This window comes from Astatotilapia calliptera, chromosome 22 (assembly GCF_964374335.1).
Source record: "Astatotilapia calliptera chromosome 22, fAstCal68.1, whole genome shotgun sequence".
NCBI classification, from domain to species: Eukaryota; Metazoa; Chordata; class Actinopteri; order Cichliformes; family Cichlidae; genus Astatotilapia; species Astatotilapia calliptera.
Genome location: NC_137442.1, coordinates 8,113,498 through 8,125,462, shown reverse-complemented (window position 1 = coordinate 8,125,462; position 11,965 = coordinate 8,113,498). Strand labels below are relative to the sequence as shown.

At 39.6% G+C, this 11,965-nt stretch overlaps 1 protein-coding gene across 1 annotated transcript; it reads left to right on the top strand.

Annotated features, from left to right (window-relative positions):
• The first annotated feature begins 2,168 nt into the window (after positions 1 to 2,168).
• pithd1 (PITH (C-terminal proteasome-interacting domain of thioredoxin-like) domain containing 1) lies at positions 2,169 to 10,811 on the top strand. Its single transcript, XM_026156926.2, has 6 exons — positions 2,169 to 2,531; positions 4,307 to 4,350; positions 6,510 to 6,587; positions 6,818 to 6,922; positions 8,720 to 8,828; positions 10,445 to 10,811. Exons 1-6 carry the CDS (start codon positions 2,340 to 2,342, stop codon positions 10,544 to 10,546), a joined length of 630 nt encoding a protein of 209 aa, XP_026012711.1. The 5' UTR covers positions 2,169 to 2,339; the 3' UTR covers positions 10,547 to 10,811.
• Positions 10,812 to 11,965: the final 1,154 nt, after the last annotated feature.

Genomic DNA, 11,965 nt, shown 5'->3' with positions numbered 1-11,965 from the left:
ACAAGTTCAATTAAATAATCATTTACATAATCATACAAGGCGGGTGTCGGAGTGGAGGATGCTATCCTGTACCTCCTACACAGAGCCCACTCACACCTGGATGGGGGAAAAGGCACGGTCAGGATCCTGTTTCTTGACTTTTCCAGTGCCTTTAATACCATCCGGCCCTGTATGCTTCAAGAAAAACTGAACAGGATGGAGGTGGACCCCTGCCTGGTCGCTTGGATCTCCGACTACCTCACCGACAGACCACAGTACGTCAGGCTGAAGGACATCACGTCTGACACAGTGGTCAGCAGCACAGGAGCACCACAGGGAACTGTGCTGTCCCCTCTTCTCTTCACCCTGTACACCTCTGACTTCTGCTACAACTCTGAATTATGCCACATTCAGAAGTTTGCAGACGACACAGCCATCATGGGGTGTATCTGGGATGATCAGGAAGAGGAGTACAGAAGTCTGGTGAGGAACTTTGTCGCATGGAGTCATACAAACCACCTGCAACTCAACACCTCAAAGACTAAGGAACTGGTTGTGGACTTCGGGAGGTCTAGAGCAGGTCCACTGCCGGTTCAGATAGAGGGGGAGGAGGTGGAGGTGGTCAACAAGTACAAGTACCTCGGGCTGTGGGTGGACAATAAACTGGACTGGTCATGCAACACAGAGCACCTGTATAAAAAAGCCCAAAGCCGACTGTACTTCCTCAGGAGGCTGAGGTCTTTTAACATCTGCAGGAAGCTCCTGAGGATGTTTTACCAGTCGGTGGTTGCTGGAGTACTTTTCTATGCTGTGGTGTGCTGGGGGAGCAGCACAGCAAAGAAGGACTCATCCAGGCTGGAGAAACTGATCAGGAGGGCTAGCTCTGTGGTCGGCATGAAGCTGGACACTCTGGTGACAGTGGCAGAGAAAAGGACATTAAAGAAACTGATGGACATTATGAACAATGCTGGGCATCCTCTGCACACGGCCATAAACAATCAGAAGAGTCTGTTCAGTGACAGGTTGCTTCTCCCCAAGACAAGAACTAACAGACTTAAAAACTCCTTTGTCCCACACGCCATCAGACTGTTTAACTCCTCTCTGGAGGGGAGAGGGAGGGGAAACAGGAGGACAAAGGAGGGAACAACTAAGCTGTAGTGCCTCTTCACCTCACTGTGCAATACCTTTTGTGCAATACTTTTGTAAATAGTCAACAGTGCAATAGACCTCAATACTTGAAATATGCAATTCACTTGTATTTTTATTTTTTATTCCTATTTATTCTATTTATCCCCTTCGTATATTTTATTTATATTGTCTCTGTATTATATATGTGTGTGTGTGTGTGTGTGTATATATATATATATAATATTCTGTAACTCTGTAACTTCTGTCGGTGCTGTGCTTTTTTGGAAATCGAATTTCCCAGAGGAACCCACCCGAGGGATTAATAAAGTTCTATCTTATCTTATCTTATTTTACTTTTAAGGATCTTTATTACTGGGCCACAATACATGCAACACATTAGATATCTTCTCACCTACAAAATGTACAATGCACAGTATCTGAAGCACAAATGAAGCATTTGAATTAAATTCCAAAGGCTATTATTCTGTTCACCGCATTTTAATTTTAAAATTAGCCATTTTTAAAACTTCTCAGTCTTTTAAGTATCAGCTGCTTAATTTGATGTGTTTCCACATGATTATTAGTAATTTAACAGTTCAGAAAGGGAATTTGGTCTGAATGCACGAAAGGAATCTGAAATAATTCAGTGCAAAAAGTTTTTTTTTAGTTTTTTGGATGTTGGAATCACTGCAGTAATGATAATGAACTGTGGAAAAGACACGTACAGACAGCTCATTCTGGAAAGAAAAAAAGGTTAGACCTTATTTCAAATTTACAGAAAGACAAAGTTACTGCTTAGAATGAGAAGGATCAGTCAAAAAAAAAAATAAAAACGAATAAAAAAACAATTTTTAATGGTAATCAATGTGAGACAGGTGATTTCAATCACACGACCAAGGTGCACATGAGCTAATCAGTGAGTTTGAAAAAAATTAAAGGAGATGTAGAGGTGTAAAAAAAAAAAGTACTTAAGAGATTTTTTCAGGTTTTAAGGGGTTTTTTTCACTGAGTGATAAATAATACTAAACCACGTTTCGAATTGACGCAAACCTTTGAAGTTTTATTTTGAAATTCTTGCACCGGAACTTACCTCGTGACTTCACGTAACTTGACGCAGACGTCACTACACGCTTCCAAGTGAAACTTGCTGAGCTCATTTCACTTTATAAAAACGCTCCAGCGCGAACGCTACGTTTTATTTCTACCTGGAGTGATTAACGAAACCGGCCACGATGTCCGGACACGGTCATGGTCACGGGCACGGATGCGGGTGTGAGGGTGAGCATGAGCCCGCGGAGAGGGGCCTGGAGTATGGACTGTATCAGAAGATCGACCTGGAGAAGCTGCAGTGTCTCAACGAGAGCCGGGACGGAGACGGCAAGCTGGTGTTCAAACCGTGGGACCAGCGGAACGACCGGAACAAGGTAACGCCTCTCCCCCGGGCAGGTGTCCAGGTAGAGCGCACGCTGCGGAGCTGCGCAATATCCAAACTAAACTTTACCGAGCTTTGAGGTGCAGGTTCAGCCTGGTCATGGAGTCAGCAGCTTGACTTCAAGTCCTATAACTTTACCAGATATTGATCTATGAAGGTAAAGTATTGATTTTAGATTGGTTTGTAAATGGGTGCACCAGGAGCAGGGCAGCAAACACGCGCAAAAGACACTGATAGAAACAAAATGGTTATAAAGAGAGAAAAAACATTACCACAAAGTGATCACAATAAGAGAAAACGACCACAGAATTGCCTTAAAGAGAGAGAGCGCCTCAAAAATGGTTAGAATTAAACAACAAAGACATAAAATGACCAAAGAGGTACACAAATTATCCACAAATAAAGCATAAAATTGGCACATAAAACCATTATATGATCACAGAAGACTCGCATAAACTCAAAAAAACCCCACAGAAGACTGTCAAATGACCACAGAGACATATAATGTGACCCCCGAGCAAAAAAATTGAAATGCAAAGAACAACCACAAAAAGAAGCTCCAAGTTGCCTTAAAGTAGGACAGAATAACATTATGACCATTATAAGCAAAATCTGATGCATAGTGACTTCAAAATATCCAAAGTAAAAACAAAAGAACTGAATAGAGGTTCAAAGCAATCACAGGTATTTATAAAATGACCAAAGAGTGAAACTTGACCACAGAAATACCTTTAAAAACAGAGAGAAAATGGTTACCACAAAATGACCACAGTCAGGTGCATAAAGTGTCCAAAAATAATCAAAGTAATGGGTAAAGCAACCAAACTGAGACGTAAAACAATCAGTGATTGGTAAAGTGAGCACAAAAGTCAGAAACAAGACTCAAAGCACCTGCACAGAGACACAAGAAATTACCAAAAAGACACTCGAAATAACCACGAATTTACTTAAATGGCCTCAAACAATCAAAGCAAGATACAATATGACCACAGAGATGCGTGACAGGATCACAAAAGTGCAAAATAACCATAAATGACCAAAGTCAGGCATGAAATTACTGCAGAGAGCAGCAGAAAGAAAAAAAAATCACCAAAACTGGACCCAAATTGACCTGTCAAGTCAACAGTCAAGGACCCAAATCTGGAGCTGAGAGATTTCAATGTTTTCAGTCTTTTAAGAAGTCGAGAATAAATGTGGGGGAAAAATGTATATTTTCCACCACAGTTCTGATCGTATTTGGAGGTTTTTTTTTTTTTTTTTTTTAGTTTTTTTTTTAAAAAGGACATTTTAAAAATCATGAAAGGTGATTTTAAAAAAAATTGTTTTCTGAAACAATCACAAAATGAGTCACATTTAAATGGAAAACACCTTGAAGTCTTAGAATTTCTCAACAGGGACTTTAATGAAACCTCCCACACAGTCTTACAGATCCAAAAACACTGTTGTTGCCTTCAGATATGTAATATTTTCATATGTCATTTATAAAATATTTTTAAAATAAGCCACATTTGACTCTGTGAGCTTCACAAGAAGCCTCGGGACAGCTGAGGAGGGATCAGCTTTGTGAATATTGTTGTTTATGATTTCCCACGCAGCTGTCTGCTTTTTTTTTTTTTCACCTGAGCACAGTTTCAGTATGAGACATTGTTGTGTCCGCTTTAATTTTAGTGAAGCTCTTAATTAGAACTGGTGACGTCATATCAAACGCAAACATCTGCGGCTGCCTCTGTTTTCTGTAACCATAACGCCTTGTTTTTCTGCTTGTAGTTTGTGGACAGCGACGCAGATGAAGAGCTGCTGTTCAACATACCGTAAGTCCCAAAATGATAATCATCATCATCATCATCATCATCATGCCTGCATGTTCTTCTATTTCTGTATGACACAAAAAACACTGTATGTGTCTCAAAGTGATTTAGTGTATAAAATCTGTGGGCAGATACTTTTTATACTACGGAGCCCCGTAAGGGACATGGGGAAAAAAAAATTAAGACTGACTTTTGCTAGATCCCGAGTTAGTTTTGCGAGATCTCGCAAAAGTTCATCGTAATTTTTTTCTCCCATGTCCCTTGCCGGGCTCCGTATTATACTTTTAAAAAGAAAAGTAAAAAGAAAATATTTGGAAATTGCTATTATAGTGCTGTCAGCGTGACGTTAACGCCATAACTGCATCAACGGGGCAAATCTCTGTTAACGAGTTACCGCTGATCGTCCAGTGCGTGGGGCTGGACGGTGTTAACGAGCTAACCGCGCTAACGAGCTAACCACGCTAACGCCATGCAATGATTTTCATTTTCTCGAAAGTTGATAGCGCGCCTTATGTATAAATTCCGGCTGTGCTTACTGACCGCGAACCGATTTTATGTGGTACACGGCGCTCAGCAATCTGTCAAAAAATGTTTTAGTACGACTTTGGTAAGCTACGGAGCTGCACCGCTTAATGGATTGTCGGAGCATTACGGCTACCGTAGTCTGGAGCCTCGCGGAGTAATACGTACTGTGCCTTAACGTAATATTACCGTATTGTGTGTGTGTGTGTGTGTGTGTGTGTGTGTGTGTGTGTGTGTGTGTGTGTGTGTGTGTGTGTGGACCACAAATGGCACCTGCTCAGCGACATGTTTACGAAGCGGATTTCAAACTCCAGGCTGTGAGTCACGCAGTAGAACTTGGGAACAGAGCAGCTGTGAAATCTGTCTTTGTTATGCTCATCGTCTTTTAGTTTACATTTTGACTGCACAATTGTGAGCTTTTTGTTATGCACAAAAACAACATTGTTTTCTTTTATTTATGGAGCATTATTTTTAATAAATGCTCATAATTTATTTTTGAGTAATTTTTTTCATGTACATCTATGCTGTATGTTAATAAAAGTGCCTGTGTGACATCTGGGACACAGCTTTGATTAAGAACTCTGTTTGTTCTTACTTTATGGCTTTAAAAAATATCGAGATATATATCCTATATCGCCATCCAGCTAAATAAATATCGAGATATGAATTTTGGGTCATATCGCCCAGCCGTATGTCAGAGTTTCTGTTTGCACATCAGAAGTCTGTAGCATACTAACGCACGTGTTGCAGATGTGAGACATGACAAATGGTTCAAAGGACATGAGGCCCGTGGGCCAGAATCAGCCCTCTAAAGACCCCACTATCCCACTGGATAAGGACCAAAGTAATTAAGTAATGGATAAACAGTTAAATGTTTTGACATCCTTGATTCTTAAAGGGATTCACTTTTAGTCATGGGGCGAGCAGAAGCTCGGAGTTTCATTAATGTGTTCATCTTCAGGCAGCACGGTTCTCAGGTGCCCCTCAGCAGGCTTCCTGAAAGTGGTCAGTTAGATAAAGATGGGCTGTATCAGTCATTTAGTCAGTGCCTGTATTCACAAACATAAGAATCTTCTAACTTGGGCTGAAAATATCAGCAATTGAAATCAGTCAACAATCAGCCATTCAGAATCCTCTAATAATGAATTATTGTAATTATGTGAACTACAAATTCTGCCTTCTCACTTGGAGTGGCTTTTCAGCAGCACTACACATTTTCTCTTTGCTTAAGAGCCTCTTCAGCCTCTTCGAGTCCTCTTCAACACTTCTGTCAGTATTTATCTTGGGAGTTCATGTAAGAGGTAAAACAATTTGTGATTATCTTTTATCTTTGCCAGATTTAATGCCCAACTATTAGAGGGATTCTTAGAAAACTTCTCAGTATTAACTTCACCAGGATCTACTTTGTGAATACAGGTCCAGCTCCAGTGGATCCCCTGAATTAAAAATATGGAGCAGCAAAGGTCCCCTTTCATCAGTTATATATAAATTTTAGCCCTGACTCTTGTAATTTTAAACCAAAGCTGGTTCTAATTTCATTTCTTTGTTTTCCCAGCTCTGCATTTGTTTATCATGACAGCTCCTGCCTCAGCGTCTCAGCGTGCGTCTGCACCAAAGTAACCGTGTGTCATCTCTTTCAGTTTTACCGGCAGTGTGAAGCTAAAAGGCATCATCATCTCCGGAGAAAATGATAGCTCTCATCCAGCTGAGATACGACTGTGAGTGCCTGTCTCTGTGAGTTATTGCAGGAAAACGTAGATGGAAACTGGAGGCGGTGCATCTACATGGTTTGGTCATCGTTTTCCAACTTAGACATGATACTTTTTCTATTTAAGAAAGGAAAACATTAACATTTTAGTTGATTTGTTGTAAGTTGGCTTGATGGTGATGTCTTATGGCTAAATTGTTGGACTTTTGGGGTTTTTGGGGTTTTTTTGGGGCTTTTCAGCTACAAGAACATCCCTCAGATGTCCTTTGACGACACCGGCAGAGAACCCGAACAAGCTTTCAGACTCAACAGAGATCCTGCCGCTGAGCTGGAGTACCCAACAAAGTGAGAGCATGAACGCCAGTAAATGACAGAGTAATACCCAGTAAAACAAAAGAAACAAAAACACATAAAAATGCTCCTGCACTCCAGAAAGATGGATGTTAATCTTTCTGTGGAAGAGCTATAAAACTCATCACACTCACTGCTACATTAAGCATCCAGTTTAATAGCTGCAGGAAGAAAACGCCCACGCAGAAGACGCTTGATGTGTAAATCGCTCACTGCAGTGCACGTGTTAAACAGACATTTTCGTCCAAGTTGACAAATCATCATCACATTATTCTCACTTTTCTGTGGATTCATGAAAAGCAAGTTTTCCGGTGTGTTCTCACGCCACGCGTAACAGACTGCCTGCGTCTCTACATAATGTAGAAATTGTGTGTGTTGGTGTGTTTTCAGCCGAGGTTCAGGGAACTACAGTATGCAGATGAACCTCCTACGTTGTTGGGCCGAATTCGCAGTACTGAGTTGGTCTGTTTGAGTTGGCTATGCAGAGTGACGGTTTAGCGTGTAGGACATCCTTAATTAATGATCCTCACACGCCCGGCTGGGGTGTTGAGGTTGAATGCTGATTGGTTGTTTATCATGGCAAGAATGGATGGGGAGGGAAAAAAAAACAGTAAAGATTTTAAGAAAGCAGCAGTAGAGAGACAGATGGTGGCTGCAGTGGACACGTTTCCTTTTTAACACTGTTTTACTTCATTTCAAAGACAGTGGCTGTGTCCAAATTCAGGGGCTGGGTCCTTCGAAGGATGCAGCCCCTGAATTTGGACACCACTGTTATTTATATATTTGTATATTCTGACTTAAGTTGGCTGAACGATCAACAACAGCACAAGCGAGAGTAACCCACAGGCTCATTTTTTTCATGACACTGCCCCCTAGTGACAGTAAACAGCTCCAACATGCTGGAAAAGTCTGGAAAGCTCTCTGAAGGCTCTGCTTGGGTTCAACACACAATCATTGCCGGTCATGTATGAAAACTTGTTTCAGCTGTTGAAAAAAGCCTTTTCTGCCTTCAGTAAGTCAAAATTTTGAGATAATATCTCAAAATTTCAACTTACTGACTCAAACAACTGAGAAAATAACTTGAGAATTTGAGATAATAATCCAAAATATTGATGAACGGATGGCAGAACATGTTTGTTTAAGTGGAAGAAACAAGCTCGCGTGCTAATACACTTTCTATTCTTTTTCTTTTACCCACTCACAGATTTCTTTCATTTTCACTCTGGTTAGGTGTGGGCACGAAAACATTCACCCCAGCCTCTTAAAACTACTTAATTAAGAGTAGAAATAGAAGGTGAAGTTCAGTTAAAAAAACACCAGTTGGGAGGTGGCCTGTTTAATTGAAATTTAAATAAAAGTAGTTACATTTTTCAAAGACTACGAAAGTTGTGGTTGTTTTATTTTGGTTTGGTCTTTCCTTCCTCTCTGAAACTCCAAGTTATAGCTCTGACAGTCTAACGGCTTTCGTTATGTTCGAGCCAAAATGACTGATGCTTGTTGTGAAACTTAATCTGGTCAAAGAAGTGTTTAAAAGATGAGAGGAGACATTTCTTTCGCTTGTCTGTGTTCTTTTGCAGCATTAACGCGCTCATTATAAATGTCATGAACACGCTTACTTCATCCCATCATCCTTTAAGTTTCCACCACTCTGCCAGTTTCTTTTCATAGACTTGTATAATATTACATATAGTTCTCACACTGAGACCACATGATGGCTTTCCTGGAGTACATTTGCATTTCTGCTGTCTTTGTCTTTAACTAAAGGCTCTCTCGTTCTCTCTGCGTGTCTAGAATCGCTCGTTTTTCCAACGTTCAGCACCTCTCCATCCACATCTCGAAGAACTTTGGAGCAGAGAGCACCCGGGTGTACTACATCGGCCTCAGAGGAGAGTATTCAGAGGTTAGTCTCAACTCCAACAACAATAAAGAAAAGCAGTGTTGATGAGCTGCTTCCTGTGTTTCTCTTTTCTAATCAACTGATGTGCTATAAGGGATCATTTCAGCATGTTTATTTGTCACGACTGTGCTTTAGTTTTGTTTTTGTTTTTTGTTTTTTTTGCCCATGTTTCACTGGTTCAGTCATAATTTTGAACCACTGTTATCAGTGACTATAAGAAGATTCTGATGTAGGGGAACCATTCTGTTGGTTTTTTTTGTTTGTTTTTGGGGGGGATTTCCCCACCTGTGTTAAAAAACCCAAACTTCCACTACATGATGTTTATTTCTCGAACTGTCTCAGTGAGGCTGGTTCTCTAAAATCCACTGAGGCAGAATCTTCCTTCAGGGTGTTGTCTGCATTTCAACCTTTTCCCTGAAGGTCCTCTGAGAGCTTCGCAGTTCCAGCTTTAATGAGGACTAAATGTTGGTAACCTCTGTGTGACTAATCTACAGCAACCACAACCTGCAGGATAATCATGTTTACACTTTCCTAAGGAGGAACCTTTGCAGGACAATTACATTAGATTACATTAAATTAAGGTGGGTGCACCTAATAAACAGACGGGTACAGCTAGGTTGTAACCTATGCGTCTTGGAAACAGGATACAAGTGTCTATGGATGAGACTGTTTGGCTTATTTATAATCTTATGTGCGAGAATCTATACTCATGGATGTTTCCAGGAATCAGTTCTGATAGCATCAGTTTTATTCTGGCATTTCCATGATTGATTTGGCCGTTTGCTTCACATCATTAGTACACTCAAACAAGATTTGTTTTTTTTTTGTTTTTTTTGTCACTTATCCTCAGGGCAGCAGATTCATTCCCGAGTACTTTGCCATCTTTCTGACGTTACAGAGTCTCTGTGTGTCAGTCACTTCGCGTGGTCCTGTGATAGCACTTTAAACACATTTCATATTATCAAAACAAAACAGTCATTTCTGTCCTTTGTATTATTCCTAAATATTTGTTGCCTCGATGCATTATTTGGTAGACAGCATTATGTGTGCATCAAAGGAGTTACAAAGCACGCTTAAAGTTAAAGATCAGTTCGGCTGTGGCACCATCAGGTTTTTTGTTTTTTTCTTTTTTTTAAATTTATTTATTTATTTTTTTAGATGATTTTGATTAAGATTAAAGGTGTCTTTAGCTTCCTGATCATCACTGAAGATCTAAACATTTAACTATCGAATGGAAATCACTGAAAATTAGTTAAAGATTAATTTATCAGCATGTTTTGCAGACGTTACTCCAGCTGAAAGCATTTACATGTGACTGGAGAGATGATGGCAGAGAAACATTTGCAGGCACTTCATGAAGTATTTAAAGCTCTTTGCTTTTTGGCCACTTTATTGTGTTGTTCCTTAAAATGCATGGGTAATGGTTATTATTTTTTCTTTTTATGTACTGTTTTGTTGTCACCCTCTACAAATCCCAGCATTTGTATCTGTGACAGTCTTGTTCAAGTCACTGCTAAAAGCAAAATAAAGACTTTGAAGAAGTCTTTTTTCTTTTTAACACAAAATCTACAGTTTTAACACAGTGTGTGAATTGTTTCTTCCTGTTTGCCCCTCTTAAGGCTCACAGACATGAAGTGACCATCTGTAACTACGAGGCCACAGCAAATCCTGCAGATCACAAAGTGGAGAGCATCATCCCGCAAACCAACTTCATTTCCTGAGAGCTCAGAGAGACGGGGAGAAGAGGAGGAGGCTGTTAAGGGTTGTAGTGACATCATTCTGACCGTCACAAAGTCAAAGATGAGTTTAACGCTGCATACTGGCAGGGTGGTCGAGATCGACCGGGACTGAGCACCGATGTCTGAAGACCAGTGGAGCTTATGTGCATCTGGAAGTGCTAAGATGTATGTCTGATTTCTATGGCAATAAAGGCTTAATGTTGACAAGCACCTGAATAATAAATGCATGAAACATTTCAAACTCAAAGTCTGCTCTTCTCAGTTCAATTGAAAGATAATCACCTCTATAATAACATTACAGGAACTCAGAAATAAAACATTAAAACCTGAAAATTAAACCAAACAAAGTTGTTTTTTGTATTTTATTAAAGTCCTGATTGCCAAGTTTACACCTTGGTTGAAAAACTAGCCTCACACAAAAAGGCTTTCAGGTTTAAAACCTATTAACTAACATGCATAATAAACATACAAATACCAATTTAGTATTTTTAGTAGTTCAATTTAGTTATTGGAGTTGCTTAAATAATTTTAAAGACTTTTGTGAAGCCAGCAAATTGTTCTTTATCAAGTGGAAGATATTTTGTGCCATCTAGTGGATCCTTTTGTCACCGCAGGCATGTTTCACCAGTGTTTCAGAGCCTTTTCTTACCTAATACATTTCTTTCTCTTCCGTTTGTCTCTACAATAATATCACAGTGCTTGTTTGAGTGAAAGGAAGTTTATGAAATCAGGAAGGAAATAAAGCTGCAGTCAGTATTCAAGTTTCTCTTTTTCTTTCACAGTTCTATAATAAATGTGTCACATCCATTTTGCAATTTCCCAGAGCTTTTCAGTGAATACTTATTCCTATTATACCATTAACAATGACCTATACACTCTTCCCCTCCTGCAAATACATCATGGCACTCTTAGTAATAGTCTGCTAGTAAAAATAAATTGAGTCTTCAGTCACTCTGTGGGAGTCATTTACAGGAATGTGTGAGCTCGGTATGAATGGCCTTTTTGTAAAAAAAAAACCCCACCTTATTTTTAAAATGCTCCGATGAGCTCATTTTAGGTCAACAAGGAAAAAAGTGGCACATAAACAGTTCTTGCGATATGATATAAACTAACCTCTACATGTGTAAACTATAATAGAAGCAAATTAAATATATACATTTTTTAAAAAGCAATTTACATACAGGATTTTTTTTAAATTCTGAGAGGGAAATTCTTCCAGAAGGAAAATGCTCCATGTCACAAAGCTCAAATCATCTCAAACTGGTCGTTGAAGCATCACAATGAGTTCACTGTACTCAAACAGCCTACATAGTCACCAGATCTCAATCAAATAAAGCACCTTTGGGATGTGGTGAAACAGAGATTCATATCATTGATATGCAGCCAATAAATCTCATGGGA